The following is a 23,420-nucleotide window of genomic DNA, read 5'->3' as shown; positions in this document are numbered from 1 at the left end:
TTCGTAAACCAGTGAGCTCCCGACCCTATTTACGTCTCCCAAACATCCGCTACAAGAGTTTTAAACTGTAAGGAACAATTTGCAGCACTCAGTTTTTTCACAAAGATGTTGAGAAAATTAGATCAGACAAATCCATCAGCCCCCCATCCCCTGAGGAAAGAACCCAGTGCTTTCCTTGCAGAGGCTCCAGTGCCGTCTAGCACCTATAGTATGGTGCCTACAGCAGTATCTGTCCATTTCCTGTTCTGTCTCTTAAACAGAGTTACTGAATTTGGGTTTTTTTATTCTAGGAGTGAGTTTTTTGCTCATGAGAGAAGGGAAGTAAAAGAAGCCCTGGACATGATCCCAGCATAGGGCAGGGAAGTACAGTACCTATTGCATTACTCTGCTCAGACCATCCTCCCAGCCTTTGCTTCTTTAGTCCTGGGCCTCCCATGAACAGAGACTGACTGTCAAAATATACTGATACTAAAGAAAATTAGCACGAATTATGCAGCAATTGCTGTTGCAAGTTGTTACTCTGTTATTCTGAATTAAACAACTGGACCCCACCCGGCAGGCCCCTAGGCACTATTGCAATAACAGTGTTGAATAAGAAGGACTTTGAGAGAGAATTTAATACTGCACCAAAAGGGTTTTGATTCTCATTAGGAAGGACAATAAGATGCTGTGGATAGATACTGTTTTAATAAAATATTTCTGAAGGCTTTCAGTGCTTTAATAGAAGTCCTTCCCTCAAGCTTTTGCAATGCCAATGCCATACTCGATTGACGTCCCACTGGAACATCATCTAAATGAGGTCCTATTCCTGCTCCCACGAATATCTAAGGAAGTTTGCTGCCAGCTTCAACGACTGAAGGATCAGGCTCATTCCTATGGTGGTATGCCTAGAATCTACCAAGTGTCCACAATAATAAGTTTTTCAACCTCGCAAGCTCATGCCTTGATTCAGGAAAGCATTACTATTCAGCCGTTACGACCCATTGGGACTCAAGGATGGATTTCAGCTTGTAATTAAGTGCTTTCCTGAATTGGGGCCTCAGTCATCACCAGCACATTCATTATTTTAGCTCTATTCTATAGGAACAAATCTGCTCAACATGAGGACAGTTTTGGTTTTTTTAAAAAGAATCCCTTCAAGTCATGGTTTCAGAGCATTCTGCAATCAGAGACTCCACATCAAGCACTGGAAAAATACAGGGTTTGACATTTGGCAGGCTCGGGCTGTTACACTGGGCTGTATAGAGCTGCTTTTTAAAACTGATGTAGGGAGGGATCCAGTATGGGGCTGAACACCCCCACCACAGTGAGGAACACGGTCGGTGGCTGTTAAGTGACTGGGGATGGAAGGCATTCAGTTCACAGGATGGACTCAGAGCCCCACAGGATAAGGCCATGAATGGCCACCAGATCCATTCACTTATTTTTCAACTGCTTCTAGGGTCTGATCCTGCAAAGCGCTGCACACGTCCTGGATAGTGCAGAGCACCTTCTGCTCCCACTGACTCAGCTCATCACCGCAAGCTCCAACCCTTAGTGCTGGGTAGGCCCCCCAGCCTTCCAGGCCCACGTTAGGTAGGCAGTGGTAGTGAGAGTTATGCTCCTCGGTACTGTGTTAGTTTTCTTGATACAGTAATTGCCATTTATTAAATGACCTGGAAATCTGAGCTCGGTCTCAATCCCTAGAACTCGCCAAGTAAAGTACATTTTTCTAGCTTGCCTTGGAACTTTTCGACAACATTAAACTGGATGTAATCAATCAGAGGAGGAGGAAGTTTAAATGATCTCAATAAAGTCAGCCTATAACCTGTATTCAAACAGGCGTGTGAGGAACTGTAAAAAACGCAGATATGTTTGTTATGGGTTTTCACCCTCTAGATTTACATATGTTCCATATTAGCTATAAAATTAACTATATGTACATATTAGTTATTAAATTATTTAACAATCTGAACATTAGATTCCAGGATGTTGGCATAACTACACCACTCTAAGGCATCAGGATATCTTGCTACTAGAGAGTCACTGAGAAAACTTCTGCAGCCTGTGTCTATTGATATAAAACAGAATATTTCTAAATAGAATGTTTTTGGGTCAAAGCTTTGTTTGGTCATGTGGCAGGCCCCCAAGGACAATCATCAGTGGCCCATTCAGGAGGTTACTTAAACACGTGGTTAAGTCTATCCATATAAACACATGTTTACATTTCATTTGAATAGGGATGCTTTCCTGAATGGAGGCCCTGATGATTATCCTTGGAGGGCTGTCACATGACCAAACTCCTAGTTGGCCCCAAAAGCTGAAAAAGTAAAGTTATGATGATGTCCCCCAACTGCAATTATAAAATGATCTAAAACAAATACAGACAACCAGCAAGAGCCATATAAAACTATTACTTATGAGAGAATATTTTGTTTAGTCCCCCACTCTATTCCAGGGGCAGACATAATAGAATAACCACTTCTTTTATGAAATGGAGAAAATTAGGAACGGAGGAGAATATGGAACAAGTGTTGGAGAGGCAAGTCTGGAAAAGACTGATCCGGCATCCTGACCCCAGTTAGGGTGACCAGATGACAGAGGTCAAATATCGGGACGCAGGGGGGCGGGGAACAGAGGGACCTGCCAGGGGGCCAGGTGAGTCCCAGACAGTGCTAGCCTTACCTGGAGCAGCTCCCAGGGAGCATCCAGCAGGCAGGTCCTGTCCCTCTGGCTCCTAAGGTTGCTCGGGTCAGGTCGGGGTGTGTGTTGGGGGGAAGATCGGGAGGCTCGCTGCCGGTGCCTACAAGCCCCCCCGCCCCTGCAGCACACAGTGGAGACCTCCTTGCCGTCTCTGTGCATGCCTGGGGAGTGGGGCTGCAGCACTCTGCAGGCTCCGGCCGGTGGGCAGGCAGGCGCTAGGAGTTCAGCTGAGCTGCCTCAGGGCCCAGGAAGAAGAGGTGAGTGGCGCTGGCAGTGCCGGCTTGCGTTGTCCACCAGATGGTCCCCCGATATCCATAGAACCATAGAACCATAGAATATTAGGGTTATATCGGGACAAAGTGCGTCCCAACCAATGTAAGGTCAGGACGCGGGACAAGTCCCCTAAAATCGGGACTGTCCTGATAAAATCGGGACGTCTGGTCACCCTAACCCCAGTTAGCTGGGAAAAGGGGAAGAAGAGAATTAGGAATGATCAGCCAACTGAGCAACCTGATTGTGTGAACATTTTCCAGGCCTCTAGGAGTTGCTACTAGGACTGTGTGCATCCTTGACTCCCTACCATGGCCAATGGTTTAAATGCCACAGCAGCACCATTAAGCTTTATGCACAGGCATAGAAGAAGCAGCTGAGAGACACGACTGCTCCTAATCACAGCATGTGCACATATTGTTTGTAGATTCAGGTTTCTTGTTTCAGAAATCTAGGGCTTTAAACATTAAGATTAAGTCTCCTGCAGGTGGTAAAACAATGTACGTATCATAGAAGAATTTAGGGAATTTAAATTACATCCTGAAATGGTGCTGTCAGTACAGTGATGCCCATGCAGGATGTGTGAGTTTTCACTGAAAAAAAATAATTAAGTTTTCTACAATCTGGAGTAATAATTTGTAAAGCTATTTCCCCAGAGTTGGTTGCTGACGCACTTTAAAAAAAAAAACCAGACGGGAAAAATCCCAATGTGTAAATGCTACTAAAATTTACACTGTTTTAACAAAACACTTCTCTTTTTAAACTACACCAGGAACACATAAGTCACAGGAAGGTTATCTAATCTCCCAAGAATTTTAATTGTTTAAAAATGCTTTATTTCAATAAATTTATTACCAACTCACATCAGTGGAGCAATGACAGTGGGAGAAGGTGACAGATATATAACCCTTCCCCTCCACATTCCCACATGGATGAAATTAATATAGACAGAATTTCTGCTAAATACATAACAATTTTTCCTAAGCAATATGATCTTTGAACACTGTTTTAACAGTCTGAGGTTTTCCTGTTTTTGTCCCACATTTGGCACATTGGCTATTGTACATTAAAGAGATATTCACTGAGAAAGCACTATGGAATTTTTCTTTAGAATATAGGAAATCTCTTTTAATCAGTTTAAGAACTATATGAAGAGACAGTAAAATTTGCATAATTTCATAGTTCTCAGTAATTTCAAAGAAAGTCCTGTTGCTTTCAATCGAGTTAACTATTGAAAATTTTATCCTTGCAATTTCTTTAGGTCCAACAGTTTACCTAACCTAAAGATTAAAAATTCTATTCTCCCACCATTCTTTGGGTGATCAGTGCCATAATAAACAAACAGTGAGAATAACAACAATAAATAATTTGTTACGTTCTAGCAATGTGTTCAATACTCTTACAAAAAAAAGAGGAAAACATAATCTGTGCCCCCAAGGAATTTGAATTCAAAATACACTGAAACAGCTCAGACAGTAAGTGCCCCAGGAAGACAAGCACCCAGCCTCTATTGAATTTCAGTGGGAGTTGGGTACTTAGCCCCCTAAGGCACTTTTGAAAATCTCAGACTAAAAGACTTAATTCTAATTTACACTAAGGTCTCTTTACATTGTTCAGGCAGCGTAAAAGGCCTTAAAGTGGGAATAAATGAGAATCAGGCCCTAAATGTACCATGTAACCCAGCATATGGTTTTAGATTAGGCTCTGATCCTGCAATTGGATCCATGGACCCTGCCCCTAGGAGTGTAAACTGTCCAAGAGAGAAAACAGTCTAACTAGACAAAGGAAGTATTATTTTCCGCATTTTACAGAAGGGGATCTAAGATGACCAAAGTCACACGGAAAGTCTATGACTGGGCTGAGAATTGAATACAGATCTCCTGAATTCCAGTCCAGTACATTAACCACATGGCCATCTTTCCTCTCTCTTTGTGGGATAATAATAATAATTAATGGAGATATCCCATCTCCTAGAACTGGAAGGGACCTTGAAAGGTCATAGAGTCCAGCCCCCTGTCTTCAGTAGCAGGACCAAGTACTGATTTTGCCCCAGATCCCCCAAGTGGCCCCCTCAAGGACTGAACTCACAACTCTGGGTTTAGCAGGCCAATGCTCAAACCACTGAGCTATCCCTCCCCCTCTATGATGGAAGTCATGGGGGTTGTAGCCATGTAACTCAGGGTAGATTTTCACCTTATGCTGTATCTTTAAATATATATAACAAGCCTGATTCTCTCAATGACCAGGAGTAACAGAATTAATCTCTTGGCTCCTGTATTTGGTCTAAGGGCTGGTCTACACTGCGGGGGGATGGATCCAAGATATGCAACTTCAGCTATTCGCATAGCTGAAGTCGAAGTATCTTGGCTCGAATTACCTGGGGTCCAGACGGCGCGAGATCGACGGCCGTGGCTCCCCCGTCGACTGCGCTACCACCACTCGCTCTGGTGGAGTTCCGGAGTCGACGGTGAGCGCGTTCGGGGATCGATATATCGTGTCTTAACGAGACGCGATATATCGATCCTGGATAAATCGATTACTACCCGCCGATACGGCGGGTAGCGAAGACGTACCCTTAGAGACAGAGCCATGAGTGCTGTTCAAAAACACATTGTGTTGCATACAGCGAAGAGAGAGAGTTAAAAGCTGACCTTTACAGTAGTGTACTAAAGCAATTCCATGATGTTAAAAAAGTACTAGGTTTTTTTACATGATTTATGTTTCACATGATTTAAAAGGAATAAAAAAATTATACTGCAGGCAAAGCAACTAGTACAAGTACACATTAATTATAAAAAGGCATTTACAGTATTTAGATTACAGATGATTAGCTACTTCTCAGAGATGCTAATGTGCAAACAGCTCCTCAGATAATATTAGCTCTGAGAATAACTACTGTAGTAAAAAGCTGCTTAATTTAAAGTTCTACACTGTTATAGAAACAGTGCTGCCAGGTCTTTGGTAGCCAAGCAATTTGGCCGCATTTGGAAATAATCTTTCCTGTATTAAATAGGGCCTGGATCAAATTTTAACCTCCACATTTATCAGTTAATAAAAGATATTATAATTTATTATGTTGGACACAAAATGCATCAGTAAAGCTTAGGTTTGTTTTTCTTGCTGAATTCATAATAACCTCTTAATAACGTATGCTTTTGCTGAGGGAAATGTAGTAAAGACAGGAACGTGCAGCAAATCTGGCTATGCAGTTCTAAGAAATGGATTCCAAAATAACAACTTACATAAGTAGAATGTGTGGCTACGTATCCAAAGTAATTCACAAAGCCTCTGGGGAAAGAAGCATATTGGCCTGATACAGTACTCTAGCTACTTCCTCCTGACTAATACATGGATAGAAATGGATAGACACTCTCTGCAGGAGGTAACCTGCAGTAACAGCAGCCACTGCATGCATTGTTTGGGGATGGGTGGGAAAGAAGTGAAGAATGCCTTTTACTATGCGGCAGTATGTAAATGCCACAAATATAGGGAAACCACCTTTTACTGGAACTCCATTATATGAAAATAGAATAATTTGTTTTAGTACATTGCAACGTGAAGACTGCAAACCCAACAACAGCAAACTTCCTCTCATACTAAACTGTTCTGGGAAAAATAATTCACTGTAAGAGGGTTCCATTGAATATACCCTTTATTTCAAAATTCAAGAGGTTAACACTCCAGAATTTCAACTGCATTCTTGGAAAGTCAAATATAAAAACAGGAAGATTCAACTCCACTAAAGGACAAACAGTATGATCTACATGAAGCAAAAAAACCCACTCAAGAGCACTCTGGGTAAAAACAGGAGGCTGGTGGACAAATCTCTGAGTATGGTTAGAAGTTGGACCTAATCATGTTATAGAGGTTTACATCAAAGAAATCAGGGCAGACTTGTAGGGATTCTCCCCTTGGAATTGGTATTTGCAAGAAGGAAATGGCATATCCACTATGAGGCACAGGACTTTATCTCGGAGAGAAAAAAGGAAGCTTTACAAGAAGTAAAACAATGTTTATACATTTTTTATGACTTAAAATAAAACTTTACAGTTCCATGGCTTACAGATGGAAGTAAAATTAAAAGAAACAGCCACCCATTTTTCATCTTGAGAGAGACCTGAAGAAGCCATAAACATTTTGGGAAATCAGTTTCTTTAAAGAACACGGGACTGATTCTGATTTCCACTGGTATAAATCAAGAGAGGAAGTCCACTGAAGTCAATGGAGTTTCAATTATGTAAAACTGGTGAAATAGGATAATTAGGTCCAACATATTGCCACAACATATCTTCATTTGTTTGAAATATATAAAACACATTTTATAAATAGCCCTCTGAAGATGTTTATTTGATTCATTAATTTTTATTTGATGCTTTAATGCTATTATGTATGGAAAACAGCAAGTGCGATAATTCAATTTCATAGCATACACTGAGCATTTCACACTGCAATTCCAAAAAATTACCATATTACAACTTCAAAACCCCATTAATACTTGTTTTGTAGATCAAAGCTCTCACCTCTACGTGTGAGGCCTACAACATAGCCTTAAAAGGAGATACGTTGTTGTTTATTCACTAGTAAACAAGGAACAGAAAGCCTCAGATTACAAAGGTGCAGAAATTGCAATCACTTCTGCCGTCATTTACATTTGACATCAAACCCATCCCTAATGTTCTGCAGCTGACATGCTCTCTTTACCCCACAATATGCCTTCTGTTAGGCGTAATACCATGTATGAAAATGGGTCAGAGAATAAGCAGCACACTGCATTGTTGCACAGTTCTGTCTGCTTGTTAGTGATTAATCAGAGAATCTTTTCTTTCTGTTGTCTGCCTTGCTCTAATTCCTTTGGAGTACTCTTAAGCCTTTATTACATTAAATCCATCAGTTAACCAGGGTGTACAAGTGTATATTGAAGTTTACATGGCCTTTCTACTCAGCTCTATTAAGAATTTAGAGGCTATTGACAAGAATTAAGCGTACGAGTGAAATACTAAATGCAGGGTTCACTCAAGTATTTGACAAGCATGTGCTTTCAATATTCCAGCATTCCTATTTACAAAATGATGCTCTATCCTGTGATAGCACTCATCTTCAGACCACTTTGCAGACTCCAGCTAAGTAATCCTCAGACAAACCATTTAGAGGGGATAGTAAATGCTCACCCCATTTTAAAGCCATAGGAACTAAGGTGGTGAGTGTGTGGTGCTTGACCATGGCCACAGGCATCAGTGCTAGAACCTGGATTAGATCTCAGGCTTCCAAGCCTGTGTTTAGACCACACCTCTTTCCCAGGTATTAAAAGCGGGAATTGCACTTAGACACAGTACTAACTTTCATCAAAGCATCTCAAAACATTTATGACTATTCATCCTCTCAATTCATCAGCCTGGTATTATTATTTCCATTATACAGATGGGGAAAAATCATGGGACCCCACAAAGCCAGAGTTAGGCACCTGTGATCCCTATAACATGGCTGGGGAGAGATAGGTGCCTAAGAATGGGACACACAAAAGCCAGCATGTTAGGTAAGGAGCAGCCTACACTAGCCAATGGGAGATGCCGATGACAGAGGGGTGTCCTATGCTCCACCCATCTCACAGAGATTGGTGCCTAAGTCCAGGCTGCAGGGAAGCAACTCTCTCTACTTGTGATCCACAGCCAGAACCCCCTTTCTTGGAGTCAGGCAGCTTAGGTGCCTGCCAGACTCCACACAAAACAGATGGGAAAAGAAAGACAAGGCCTCCCATATTCAGAGGTGAAAGTAAGCCAGTACTGTGTACCGGCAAGGGCCGGTACACCGTGCTGGACCAGTCCGGCTTCCCCAGGCTGGCACTTTAAAGGGCCCAGGGCTCCCTGCAGCAGCTGGAGCCTCCCGAGCCCTAGGGTTCAGGCAGCTGGGCTCGGGCGGTGCTTTAAAGGGCCCAGGGCTCCTGCCGCCTACCCTGGAGCCTTTAAATCTTGATTTAAAGGCCCCGCCTCTTCCAGTTGAGGTCACACCCCCACTCAGGACTTCGGCGTACTGGTAAGTCCTTTAAGTTACTTTCACCGCTGCCTATATTACATTTAGCCATGCAATTATGGTACTCACCTGGGATGTGGGGGACCCCAGTTCAATTTTCTATCCTGCCTGAAGGGGAGAAGGGATTCTCTCTAGGGTCTCCCAGGTGAGTGCTCTAAACTCTGAACTATGGGTTATTCTGATGTGGGGCTTTCTCGGTCACTCTTGTTGAAGCCGTTCCATTCTGTATAAATAATTAAATATGCACTGGGCCAGAGAGAGAGAGAGACTGACTGCCACTATAGTTCAGTGCCTAGGACACTCCATTGAAACGTGGGAGAACCCTGTTCACAGTCCTTCTCTTCAATAGACAGTAGGGAGCTTGAACCAGGATTTTCCTCATCCTGGGCAAGTACCCGAATCACTGGACTACAGGTATATGGCAGGCAGCGTCCTCTTCCAAAAATCTGGGCTTTAAGTATCTATGTTTCTTTGCGGATTTGGACCTATTTTAGTAATTTACAGTAATAAAAATTAGGGGGTTAATTACTGGTAGAATAGTTGCCTAGAAACAAGTTAACCCATAAGGAACAAAAAATTAAATTTGGTTTTTCATAAAACTCCTAGTATCAAGGCAAAGGAAAATGTTCTACTATAAGTTATATAGGACAATGCAAGGGTTAGTGTAATTATAAAAACTGAGTCAAATAAAATCACCAAGTCAATAGTTTTTCCCACTGATGTTTACTCCCTTTGACTTTAATACACTGAGAGAAGCTTCACACTGAAATGAACCCCTACTTTCTGTAGCACTATAGACAGTGGAAGTTGGTAGGAAAAACCTTTATTTTGATCCCTAAGAGTAAATTTTTTTCAAAAGAACCTAAGTCACTTAGGAGCATGGGTCTAACTGAAAGTCAATGAGACTTAGGAGCCTACTTTCAAAAGTGGCTTAGTCACATAGGTGCTTTTGAACATAAGCACTTGAAGAGTCTTTGACCAAATCTTACCTTCAAGCACATGAATAATCCCATTTAAATCAATAGCACTACTTGCTTAACTTTAAGCAATACTTAACTGTTTTGGCAGATCAAGGACTTAATCTAAAGAAATCAGATTTTCAAATGAGTACAGTTTTATTGGGTAATGAGTTCTTTTCGAAATTCTCATCATAAGTGTTTCAATGGGAGCTATCGGGTGCTAAGTGTTTTAGAAAATCTGGCCCTGGCCATCTGGCTTTGCTTATACTGGCAATACCACTGCTCAGAATTTATAACTACAGTACATACATTTTAAACTCACTTAAAATCATAGAAATAGTCTAAACAGTTATGAATACTGCTTAGCTCTTATGAGATGGATTGTATTTGTACCATTAGGAATCTATTATTGTTTTTTAAACTCCCACCCTACTACACTCCTAGCAAACGTACACATATAAGGAATTCAAGCCACACAAGTTTTGAATTTGAAAATCCTCTCAAAATCATTATAGTCATTGGACTTTAAATATAGAAACAGAACAATAAAAATGTATAGGAATTATGTTTTTTTCCCCTTTTCTTCTTGACTTCTGTATATATTTATATTTGAAGGCATGTAATTTGCTGAAACTCACAATTAAACAAAACAGAAAATTAGAAGATTTATACTTACTAACTACATTAGCTTGTCCAGTAAAGATAGTATATTGCAGCTCATATGAGACCACACTGAACTCATCATCTGACGTCCAGTGGACAGTGATTGTGTCGTAAGAAGCTGTACAGAGCTCTTCTCTAATGGTTGGAGGGTTAGGAGCTGTGAAAAACCAAGAACAACTGTTAGGGGAAGGAGCTGACTGACTTAGTAGGGTACTTTCCCTTTCACCTCTGAGATTAATGTGCAATTTTTAGATGGGATTTTATGGCCATATTGTACCACAGATTTTTAGGCAGAACTTAGGCCTGGTGCACACTAACCCCCCACTTCGAACTAAGATACACAACTTCAGCTACGTGAATAACGTAGCTGAAATTGAAGTACCTTAGTTCGAACTTACGTGGGTCCAGACACGGCAGGCAGGCTCCCCCGTTGACTCCGCGTACTCCTCTCGCAGAGCAGGAGTACCGGCGTCGACGGCAAGCACTTCCAGGATCGATTTATCACGTCTAGACAAGACACGATAAATCGAACCCAGAAGATCGATTGCTTACCGCTGGACCCGGAGGTAAGTATAGACGTACCCTTAGAAATGTAGGGTTGGAAGGGCCCTCAGGATGCCAACTTCTTGCTAATGTCAATAGGAAGTTCTTAAAAACAGATGATGTGGCCCTTAGATGGGTAGTTTAAAAATCAGTCTCCAGGAATTCCTGTCATAAAATTCCCACCCTCCCTGGGGGCAAATCTTAAAAATCCTTTCACATCCAAGTAGCTTTAATATGAATAGCCGCAATGAGGTCAGTGGTACTAATGACTCACACAGAAGGTTGTACAAAAATGACCCAATTGCACCTGAATCAAAAGTAAAGGAAAAAATGGTCTACACATGTTTTTTGCTGCATTTCTCAGACTGTCATGAGGACTTTAAAAAAAATCACAATAGAAGAGTCTATTGTTCCTTTCCCAGCAACTTTATTTTAACATAACATTTTAAAGTTGTATTTTGCTATTAAATGTTTATATTTTAAAGCTTCTATTTTATTTATGTGTTATGCAAGGATTAAAGAGGTAGACTTTGTTCCAAACAGCATTTTTCATTTATGTAAAAGAGGCAATGATTTGTGCTGCTCTAAATATTGTAGCACAGAAGCTTGTCAGCGCATTTTTTTCCAAACCGAGGAACCCTTGGGACATATGGGTATTAACAAAAAGGGATGAAAATAAGAACATTCATTCCAGAATGGGAATATAAGCAAAAGAAAAAGAAAACAATTCTCTGAAAGGGATATTGATGCAATTTAGATAGTGTATATTAACTGACGCTATATTGTGAGAGAGTCTATTTCAGTGTTGCTACCCTGAGTTCTCTTTGAAATATTAGAGGTTGACATTCATGGCTTTTAGAAATACCTGACTTTCTATCAGAATAACTTACTGGACATGTTTTTTTAAACGCTATTGTATCCTATTCTTCCTCCTCCATATAGTGCCGTTCCTTCAGTTTAGAAAAATATGATTAAAAGGAAATAAACTGATCTTTGTATCTAGGCTGGGGATCCAATTCTGTGGGGTTGTAATACACTGAAATACTTGTAATTTTGTTCTCTTACATGCCTAGTGCAATAGGATCCCAATCCCAGTTGAGGCTTCTAGGCAGTACCATAGCACAAATAATTAATAATAATTTAAGGGAAGATGATAGTTACTATCATTGATAGTTAAATGGTAACTATTATAAAACCTAAGGGAGGAGGAGTCTAAGAGATTGAGGCACCCAATTCCCAATGAATTTCAACAGGGATTGAGTGGCTAATTCCCTTCATCCCTTTTGAAAACACCACTGTGAATTTTCTCTTTTTGTGCACACATAGGGGTTCCCACTGAAGAATACAGATATTCATGCTCTAAAATCACAGAATAGAGGGAGGATTTGAGACAGAGTGGGAGGATTTTATCCGATGCACCTCCTATGTACCTAGACTTCCCTGAAACTAGAATATAGGTGATGTTTCTGGAGCATTACTTATTTCATGAACCAACTAGACTACAATAGTATACATGGAATTCCTCAAGATGTGAGGGGAGCTCCTAGCCTGAAAGTGGCTTTCCACATCTTTCAAATAAATTTAGATGTCTGAATGCAAAATCCATCCTTGGACCTGTAGCCCCCAGGGCTTTTGGTCTATAAAGCAATGAAATAGATACATCTTTATAAGTTGCTTATTCACCAGTGGCAAATGTAATAGGGGCAATTTTCTTTAATTGGTAATCCAAGTACCAATTTATCTTAAAAAAAATTAACTATTTCAGAACATCATGAATGAGGAAACACAATGGAATAGAAATGGTTTATAAAGGGCTAGAGTTTGCAACATTTCATCATTGTGAATAGAACTTCATTTCACAAATAGCTCCATTGTTTTCAGTGAAACTCCTCATCAACTAAGATACTACTCATAATGAGGAAAGGGAGTAAATTCTGGCCTTCAAGGTTTCAAATTATAATACAGAATAGCCAAGCATATAGGACTACTGACGTATATATAATTTCTTTATTTTAATACTCATGTATGAGATACGAGAAATCTAGGTAGATTGAATTTTGTACTCAGACAGTTTGGATTTCCTGTTTGTATTTTGCAATTTGAGCCACACATTATTAGTATGAAAGACTAATCTGGTAAAGACATGGGTAGCTAGGCCATTCTTGACTGTATAGCCAAATAATGAAAATGTTAGATTAAAAATGTCTAGCTAAACAGACCTATTATGTTGTTCCCCCAAACCTGAGTGTGTGTCATTTCACAGAACTGTGCAGAAGGGACAAGAAGAAGTCTGGTCTATTGCAGGTTGAATTTGAGGAAGGGGGTAGTTGAATGCTGGCATCCCAACTGGGACAGAATTAATACTGGGGTGCCTTCTCTGGTGGCGTATGGCATGTCCTTGTGAAATCCCATCAAAACTGAGGCAAAATTTTTAAGTGCTCTTTGAACAATACTGTGTGTTTTTCATTTCCACATTCTCACTATTAGTGATGGCTGCTTATAGGCTGTCCAAAATTAGAGTCGCTGCCATGTTTTTTCTCTTTTCAATTAATTAAACTGAAATGAATTGTTCTAATTCTGGCACCAAAAAGAGAACAGTCTTGATTTCAGCGATTTGTTTTTCTTTGTGAATGATTAAATATTCTGTGATTGTAGATTGCGCAATCTGTTTGGAAGGGCCCAATCCTGCAGATTTACTCAGGCAAAATTCCCATTTAACTTGATGGAATCTTTGAGAAAGTAAAAACTGTAGGATCAACCCATATAGCAGTGAAAAAAAGTTGCCACGCATTATACAACCCTGAACACTGTCAGCTCCTTCAGCTACTTCATGGGTGAAGTGTACTGTATGTGTTGATACACAAAGACTTCTCTCATTGCTGATTCCTTAGTGCTGGTTATTAGAATTGCTTCTGGTTACTAGTATATAGATAAACTGCCTTGAACAGCAACAGTAATCTGCCTTGAACACAAGGCAGTGCCCAGCAGCACTGGCCTAGGGGTAGAACAGGGAACAAATTATGATTCTGAGCCAGGATTCAGTCCCTACTTCCCCATTGCTCCAACGCGGGGTGGAGTTGGGGGAATCAGTGCACATCATGTACTGGGCTCAACTTATTTTCCCCTCCATGTTCACTTAACTGTGCTGGCCAGAGCACTGGGCAGGGAGGAGGGGACAGAGGCAAGACTACACCTACTCCTCACTCTTGTCCCTCACTCCTTTCCCTTCCCCCTGTGTTACGAATAATCCATGCAGGGAGTCTAATGGGGATGGGACAGTGACAATCCTGGCCATACTATTTTACAAGTGAATTAATCGTTTAAAAAAATACCTGTAAGATAATCGAGGCATTCCAGCAATTTTTTCTCCCTGGTAAAATCAAGCGCAAAAGTATCGAAAGTATCATTGAGATTAATTTCAGGGATTAACACCTGGGAGGATGCAGTAGCCATGGAGACCCTATAATGGAAAAAACACAAGGATGCAGTAGCTTTCACATTCATCTCCGAATCATCAGAATCATCAACCCAAAATTGTCACATTTTTACAACCATTTTAAAAAACATATTGATTTAGTGCTCTATCCTGTAGTTCTTACTTCTGTAAGCAAAGTCCGCAGGGTCAGCCCATTACATGGCTGCCTCCCATTTTGCTATGTTGAACTTTTTTACTCTACAACGTTAACAAAATTATGATCAAACATCAATAGGTTTTAAAAAAATGGAAAAGCAGGGTTTTTTCCTTCTCCTGTTGAACAAAATTCTTCTTAGAAATATTTTTATTTGCGTCTGCTGTGTATTAAACAGCCCTGAACAGATGCTGTATCTCTCTCAACCACTGCCTTGTTAAGCAGCTTCCTGCTCCAGGCATTCCTTCGCACATCTGTCTCAAAAATTGTGGTTTTAGTTCAGACTGTCACATCTCCCCCAGTTGTTAAACAAGTTACATAATTTTTAGCTTCAAAAAGTGCAGAGTGAAAATTAAACAAACAGACGTCAGGATGTTTTATCTTGAAATGCTTAGCCTTTTTGTTGTAAAATGAACGTGCAGAATAATGTTTTTCCAAACCTGAAATGCTTTCTTGCCTAGCTCACATCAAAAATTGTATTTATTTTTCCAGTAAATGTCATGCATCTGTAGACGAGTTTTTTCAGGAAAATTAGGTCTAAGATAGATGCTGCACTTGGAACTTTTCAGGCGGATATCTCAAAGACATGTCAGCGGGAACCAGGAGTGTAAGTGGATTGTGATGTTTAGAGAAAATTCAGGAGAGAATTCTCATCTGTTTGAGCAAACAGATTCAGCTTCCTGCTATTACAGCAGGGAACAACTAATTGTGTCAATCTGGAGGCAGCTATACAACTTTCAATCAGTTGCATTTGTCTGTCATTCATGAGGCACAGATCAAAATATTTTCATTCCTCGGATGAACCCTTTTCCCCAAACAGAAAATTTCACTGCAGACCTGGCTCAAGAGATCAAAGTCTGACCTCCTATTCCTCAGAATTTTAATTTTCATGAATCCCTTTTGCTTCACATGGTCTTTGGAAAAGTACAATGGGAAGGATTAAAAATGAGTTAGATCATCCATCTCACCAGGATTTTAAGAATGGTTTTCTGAAACTTTGCTGAATGAGGTTTCTCCTGTTCTATAATTGCAGTTAATCATCTTCATCATTGGTTCTGTTGAGACTGTGGCTGACACTCAGGTAATTATGTCAGTGTGGATGAGGTCTATTGTAGGGACTGCACGTGTAAGTGTTGGAATACAGTAGGGAAGTTTCTTGCACTCTTCCCCATTTTCACTAAAGGGTCAATAACAATCTGGCCTTAATGTTTCTATCCCTAAAGAAAAAAAAGACTTATTGGTTTCTTTTGGACCTTATATTACATTAGGGTTGGTCAAAATTTTTGTACCTGGCCTTCTGTACCAGAATCCCCACACTGGGGTTGCTGGGAAGGACAGAGGTGCATTTGTGAACACAGCAACTGCTCCTGGGTGTCTCCACACACCCTATACTGAAAAGGTCTCTACTATGGCCCCGCACAGGCTGGACTAATGGAGGTATTACGCATGTAATGACATCCATTTTAGGTGAATTTTGTGCCCCACAACCTAATGAGCAAATGGCATGCTGTAGACTTACGGCCTTCTGGTTCAGAAGTAGATTTCACTTCCCCCAGCTCTCCCTCCAGCACTTCACTCATATAGCATCTGATTACTAAGGCTTTATGTAAAGGAAGTGGATTTCATTAACAGGATGAATAACCCACTAACTAAAAACTCCTGTGGTAAGCATGGTTTCCCACTGTGCCCACAGCAAAGAATTTTATACTGCATTCCCTTTGAAATATGTGCATGAAAAAATGCAGTGTACATAACTTTAAGAAATCAGTTTTAGCCACTGGAGCTCAGGGCCCTGTAGAGGTGACTACATGCATACTCTAGCAGCAAGCAACGTTTTACACATCACTAGAGCTGAGAGAATCATTTGTGGTGAATAATTTATTGAACAAATTTAGCCTCTTCCTCCACTTTGTAAATTGTCTGAGCAGTTTATGATTTTCTCGGATTTATTCTTATTTGAAATTATTCATTGGTCCGTAGAGCGTTCACAAGTAGAGCTGGCCTAAACTCAGATTTCTGGCTCATGAGAAATTTTAACGTTTTGAAATGTGGTTTTGTTTTGATTCAGAAACCCATCCCTACATTTTCTTTTGGAAACACCGACACATGGTGTTTCTGAAACAAAATATACTCCCCAGAGTGACGGCTGCTGACTACAACTGACATTCTTGCTATTGCTATTAGCTATTAGCAGTGGTGAAACTCACAAGAATGTCAATTTCACTCAGCAGCTGCAAGGGTTCCCAAGATCTGTGGTTCCAGGGCAGCCTGCCATGTGGATTACTCTGGAGTCAGGGACCCCAGGCATTCCAGACTCCCAGGCTGGCTTGCTCCAGGATTGTCTATTCAGAAACTGAGCAACACAGGGACTCAGTTGACAGGGGAGTCTGGAAGCCTTTGGGTCCCCAGCCCAGGAGCAGTCTGCATCAGGGGTCTCCGCAGCAGCCAATCAGGCAAGCTGGCAGGGAACCAGGCAGGGTTCCACTGGAACATTGACTATGATTTGGTGAAATTTCACAAGTAATTTCAGGTTTGATGAACTGGCATTTTCCAATGAAAATGTTTTGTGATAGGATTTCCAACCAGCTCTATTCACGAACATTTTGTCATAGGTACAGGTCTATAATATGCAAGAAGCATTGATTAATTTTGACTGCACACACCTATCACATGGTGTTATTACTGTTCTCTGACTAGATGAGTGAAACTCTTGCAATCATGGGTCTGGAGCAAATCTATTAATGTTTGAGTTCAAAATGGATTTTCTGTGAATATTCTAACACTCACTGAAAATGTATTGTATCTGCAAATATTTCTGTCCAAAGATTAATTCTCTAGAATATTGAGAAGTAGACAAACTCCCACACCCTTACTCATGTTGAATTGTACATTACTACAGGAGTGGTCCCATTAACTTCAAAAGGACTGCTCATGGTGTAAAATACAATTCACCATAAGTAAAGATGACAGAAACTGATCTATAAAGTAAACACCAAAAGTGGGTCTAACACAGCCAAATCAAATTTAAGTATCAGAGGGGTAGCCGTGTTAGTCTGAATCTGTAAAAAGCCACAGAGGGTCCTATGGCACCTTTAAGACTAACAGAAGTATTGGAAGCATAAGCTTCCAAGTATTGGATGCAAGTACTTGCATCTGAAGAAGTGAGGTTCTTACCCACGAAAGCTTATGCTCCCAATACTTCTGTTAGTCTTAAAGGTGCCACAGGACCTTCTGTTCCTTAAATCAAATTTAGGTTCCATGGCTGAGAATTCTATTACACATGGTAAAATTTAAACATGGTGTGTAGATCCATTGATGTCAATAGGACTAACTCAGAATATGTAAAGTTAAGGACATGTAATAGTCTTTGTAGGCTCTGGGCTTAATTTTTTACTCAGGAATAAACTGACATTCCAAATCTACGCCCAACACTCCAGTGTATGCCACTGGTTTATATCAGAGATGAAGTAAAGAAAGCTCTGAGGGATAAAGGAGTTGTTTGGGGATTTCAGTCACCTGCAGAGGGTGTCTCAAAGAGGCAGAGTAAAAAATAAAATAAATAACAACACAGATCCTTATGACTTAGACTAGGCCAGCACTTATACTAGCTGTATGTGAAGACAAAGTGACCCCATACCCCCCCAAAAAAACAAAAAACAGTTGGACAAAGATGTAAATATTAGTAGAAAGACAAGCTCCAAATAGGAGCTCCACTTCTTTTTTCGTTATACTGTAGACTCCATATTATCATAGATACAGCTACTTTGCTTCCCCCCCCATCTCAATAGAGAATCGACACCTAATTAGACATTTTCATGGGAACATGTAGATTTTAATGAAATTCCAGCAGAATCCAGGCAGGCTTCCACTGAAAATCTGTCTCATCTCCTGCCATCTCACCCACGAAGCTCCTTGGCTGGCTGCCCCGGACCCCAGTCTGCAAGGCTTGTGGCTCTTCAGCAGCCCAGGCTTCCGCTTCTCGTGGCATGGCTGGCAGGCGAATAGGAAGCCAGGAGCCTGAGGCCTTATGCGCCCTGGCTCCTGAGCTCACAGGCTTCCTGTTCCTTGGCAGCCTGGGTTTCCAGGCTCCCCAGCCTTCAGCAGCTCAAAAGCCCTGGGAATGCTGGTTTCCAGGTTCCCCAAGTTATCTGGCTCCCAGGCTGAAAGCTGCCTGGTTCCTCACCTGGTGGGCTGCTGGGTTTTTAGGCAGCTTAGGGAGCCTCAGAAACAGTTTGAAATTTCGATCCTTCAGGAAAGTTCATTTTTCTTTCCACTTCGGATTTTTTTTTCTTTTAAATTTGCAATTTCCCATAGAATGGGGAATCACAGTTTCTGGCCAGCTCTAATTAGAACTGTATTTATAGCCAAACTACCAATTAGTATTTATCAATCTCCATGTATAACTATGCCACCTTCTTCATCTATGGATGATGAAACAATACCTAAAACAGTTCCATCCTCATGTCTCTTTCCTCTTTTAATATATGTTTTGATTCAATATTATAGAAAGGCCCTTGACATTTCAAGGCAATACCAATGTTCATTAGTGTAGAATAAAGCAATTCAGCCCCCCTTTATTCTTTGAAGGCACCTACAGCAAGACAAGAAAGACAAGAGGACAATCATAACCAATCAACCACCCTAACTGTAAGCTCTTGCATCTGCCAGGAGGAAATTCCCTAGCAGTCCATGCCTTTACCTCTCAGTGATATTTTTAGCCGTCTGCAGGAAGCGCGCATGATCATTCTCCTTCAGAGACTGTTCGGCCTGAGAGATGAGAGACGTAGAGCGTTCAATGCACTGTTTGCAGTTTGCAATCTGCTGAGCCAGTTTTCTCAGTCTCACCACCTTGAACAAAAACATAAGAAAATAGTCATATCCACATGCTCACAAATCACATTAGCGTTTACACTTTGTGCTCATGGCCATAGTGCAAATGGGGTGTTAACATCAGTGGGTTAACTGAGGAGAAAGAGCCTCTTTTCAACCTGCTTTACTCATAGGCCACATCAGCCAAGTAAAAGCTATGGGCTATTTTACAAGAGGACTGATTTGTTCTTTCTACCTCAACTTTTTCCACACTGGAAACAACAGAGGGGAGCCAAAACAAGCACAGCTAGCCAATTTTCCTTCAGCAAGAACGTCATTTCCTGGCACTTTCTGCTTACATGATAACTAAAAGGTATTTTGATAACCATTTCCTTGAAGTGATGAAAAATGTGTTAAGAGCAGTTTACAAAATTCATTACTTTTCGTTTAGTCCCAAATTGGTATACACAAAAGTGACCTGAAAACAAAACTTGACTAAGGGGGTTGGTTCATGTTTACTAACAATAAATAAATGTTCATCCTTTTTATTTTATTATATGTTTGTTCAGATCCTAACCTGTTGTGTGGAATGACTTTGGCTACTCAGAAGCACAGCTATAAAGGGAGAATTTACTGTGCTTCTGCTATACGTAGCAAGGAAGTAGCCAGTCAGGAGATCCACACAAGATATGACATTGTCCTGGAAAGTACCATTAGCTGGAAGGCTAGGGAGGGAACCAATCAATCTGCCTTTTAGAGACAATGTTGGCTCCTGATGCCTCTTAATTCCTGAAAGCTCTGGGAATCCTTCCTATTTCTATAAAATCATCATCACCACCACCACATAGTTCCAACAGGAGGGGAAAAAAGGAAGGAAATGTAATAACTTTGGACCTCAGAAGCACATTAAGCCCTGGCTATGTATAAAATCAGGAAATTAATGATTAAGTGGATTAGTAGAAAGATCATAATTGTATACTAAAGTTAACAAACTCTAAGAGTCTCATTAATTAAATAATAAACATTGTAGTTGCTCGTTCTGCTGCCAGATAATTGACTGCATCCTGAGTGGAGGTGAGGGTACATATTAATTTGTTTTAGGACAACTGAATCCACAAGCAAAAATAAAATATTCCTTTTAGGAAATTTTTAAAAAAAGGTCTGTCAAGGCTCCTTCCCCACTCTGAACTTTAGGGTACAGATGTGGGGGCCTGCATGAAAACTTCTAAACTTAACTAACAGCTTAGATCTGGTCCACTGCCACCACTCCCAATGTGCTAATTCCCTTCCCTGGGTAGCCTTGAGAGATTCTTCACCAATTCCCTGGTGAATACAAACCCCTTGGATCTTAAAACAAGGAGAAATTAACCATTCCCCCTCCTTTCTCCCACCAACTCCAAGATCCAACCCCCTTGGATCTAAAAAACAGGGAAAATCAATCAGGTTCTTAAAAAGAAGGCTTTTAATTAAAGAAAAAGGTAAAAATCATCTCTGTAAAATCAGGATGGAAAATAACTTTACAGGGTAATCAAACTTAAAGAGCCCAGAGGACCCCACCCTGCCTTAAGTTCAAAATTACAGCAAACAGAGGTAAACACCCTAGTAAAAGGTACATTTACAAGCTGAGAAAACAAAGATAAAACTACCACGCCTTGCCTGGCTGTACTTACAAGTTTGAAATATGAGAGACTTGTTCAGAAAAGATTTGGAGAGCCTGGACTGATGTCTGGTCCCTCTTAGTCCCAAGAGCGAACACCACCAAAACAAAGAGCACAAACAAAATCCTTCCCCCCCACCAAGATTTGAAAGTATCTTGTCCCCTTATTGGTCCTTTGGGTCAGGTGTCCGCCAGGTTACCTGAGCTTCTTAACCCTTTACAGGTAAAAGGATTTTGGAGTCTTTGGCCAGGAGGGATTTTATAGTATTGTACACAGGAGGGCTGTTACCCTTCCCTTTATAGTTATGACAAGGTCAGTGTTTTGAACAAGGCTGAAAATCTTTAACATTGATGTTTTCCCACAAAATACAAGCAATGAATGAAAATAATTTGCTACAGAAACGTACAAATTGTGAAGATGTTAATGTTCTGGCTGGTTCCTAATGTGATCTACTGATACAGCATATTCACAGTGGTTGGCTGCTACTATTGTTGAGTATTTGAATGAAACAAACATTTGTTACCTGCTCTTCAAAGAAAAAAAGATCATAATATACTTTCAGCATAATTCACTATTGATATAATCTACCAAACAGCATCTCCCCGCCCTCGCAAAACATTAAGGACTAGATTGCACAACCATTACTCACATTGGTGAGCACTTACTCACAAGAGGAGTCCCACTGAAGCCAGTAGGTAACTCATGTGAGGAAAGGGGCACAATCCAGCCCTCATTTAATTGATCATTTCTCATGAACACGCTGTACGAGGGTAGGTAGATAGCTAGGAAAGGAGCCATTTGTTTAGATACTGTACATATGATTGTTCTGTGCAGAGCAAGACATGCTCTATGTGTGCGTTCATGAAGAGACAGGTTTTCGGCATATACTGCCCTAGGCAGTGACACGTTCACTGCCTGAACATGCAAGTTTTGTTCAACTCTTTACTGTGGTATTCATTAACAAACCAAGTAATTAACTGAACAAATGTTACACAATGCACTTTAGGCACCAGAGGACACTTTCCTGGTTGGCAGGCCCAATGTCTGAACTAGTATTTTTCAGCTTCTTTATATAAACAATAGATGATAAATCTGGAAAGGAAGAACCTCCCTTCCCCTACTGCAGGAATGTCCTCTATACTTAACACATCTCATCTGTTTGACATTTAAATGCCTAATTCAGTTAAGTACACTTCACGTGATTACACAAGTATACAACAGTTCATTAAGGGCTAGCTGTAGCACATAGCTACAGTCCCATGTCAGAGCCCTCATCCTTATAACAGCTGGAGCTCCAGTCTGGAGTCCATAGCTCTCTAGCCACAGTCACAGGCCAAAGGGGAGTTTGGCAGTATTACACCTCCTAGATCTCCTTTGAATAGCTGATGATAAAGAGGGTGCAACATGCACTCTGTTCGATGGCTTCGCTGCTCAGTGCGAAGGAGGGAGGGACAGGACCTGCCTTGACCCATTAGCAGAGGCTAGCAGATATAGGTGGTAACTCTATCTCTGGGCTCCTTGGGTAGACCTAAACTAGAACATTTTGTACTTGTTTTCCAGCAGCTTTGGGCAGGTTTTCATGGCATGTTGATAAAAATCCCTGACCCCTGTCTATACCAGTTGGTAGTACTGGTATAGCTGTTGCATCATGGTTGGAAAACAGGTAGAAACTTTTCCAGTATTGTGCAAGGACTCCCATTGTGCTTGGCCTCTGGAGGCTTTCTTGTGGCCTCACATTCCCATGCAGGGGGCTAGGCACAAACAGGTCTTTAATATTTGTTTTAAAATATTTCTTAAAAACAAATCAGCAGCAGCAACTTTGTCAGTAATGAAGAGCCTCATCAAAACAATCCAGAGCGTGCAAGTGATGCAGATTTTAGGAAGGAGCCAGATATTTTTCAAGTATTTACAGGGTTATTAGAAGTCTGATTTTTTTTTTTAAACAGAAAAAAGAATGGGGCAGAGTCTGATCCTAGTTACACTGGACAAAATCCAAAGTAACTAATGAAATCTACAAGTTTTCATTGGTGTAATTGAGATCAGAAGCTGGTGTAGGATCTTTTAAAGATGAAATCTATATGCATAATGGGCAGCTCCCAATGAATAGGAAGTTTGCCATGAACTTTGACGGCAGTAGGGTTGGTCTCAATGTACGCAGAAATACAGACAAGAAGATTATG

The 23,420-nt window shown here is 40.8% G+C and overlaps 1 protein-coding gene across 8 annotated transcripts in view; it reads right to left on the bottom strand.

The window, feature by feature from the left end:
• Positions 1 to 23,420, bottom strand: part of MID1 (midline 1) — a 329,164-nt gene that overhangs the window by 13,471 nt on the left and 292,273 nt on the right. For all 8 annotated transcript variants that reach the window (XM_034757148.1, XM_034757128.1, XM_034757165.1 and 5 more), the window contains 3 exons: positions 19,473 to 19,621; positions 14,477 to 14,604; positions 10,615 to 10,758 (listed from right to left, as the gene is read on the bottom strand). In XM_034757148.1, the coding sequence (XP_034613039.1) occupies positions 10,615 to 10,758; positions 14,477 to 14,604; positions 19,473 to 19,621 (421 nt within the window). The remainder of the gene's footprint in view (positions 1 to 10,614; positions 10,759 to 14,476; positions 14,605 to 19,472; positions 19,622 to 23,420) is intronic.

The sequence above is a fragment of the Trachemys scripta genome, chromosome 1, assembly GCF_013100865.1.
Source record: "Trachemys scripta elegans isolate TJP31775 chromosome 1, CAS_Tse_1.0, whole genome shotgun sequence".
Taxonomy (NCBI): domain Eukaryota; kingdom Metazoa; phylum Chordata; order Testudines; family Emydidae; genus Trachemys; species Trachemys scripta.
This window is presented reverse-complemented; position numbering and strand designations above follow the sequence as displayed.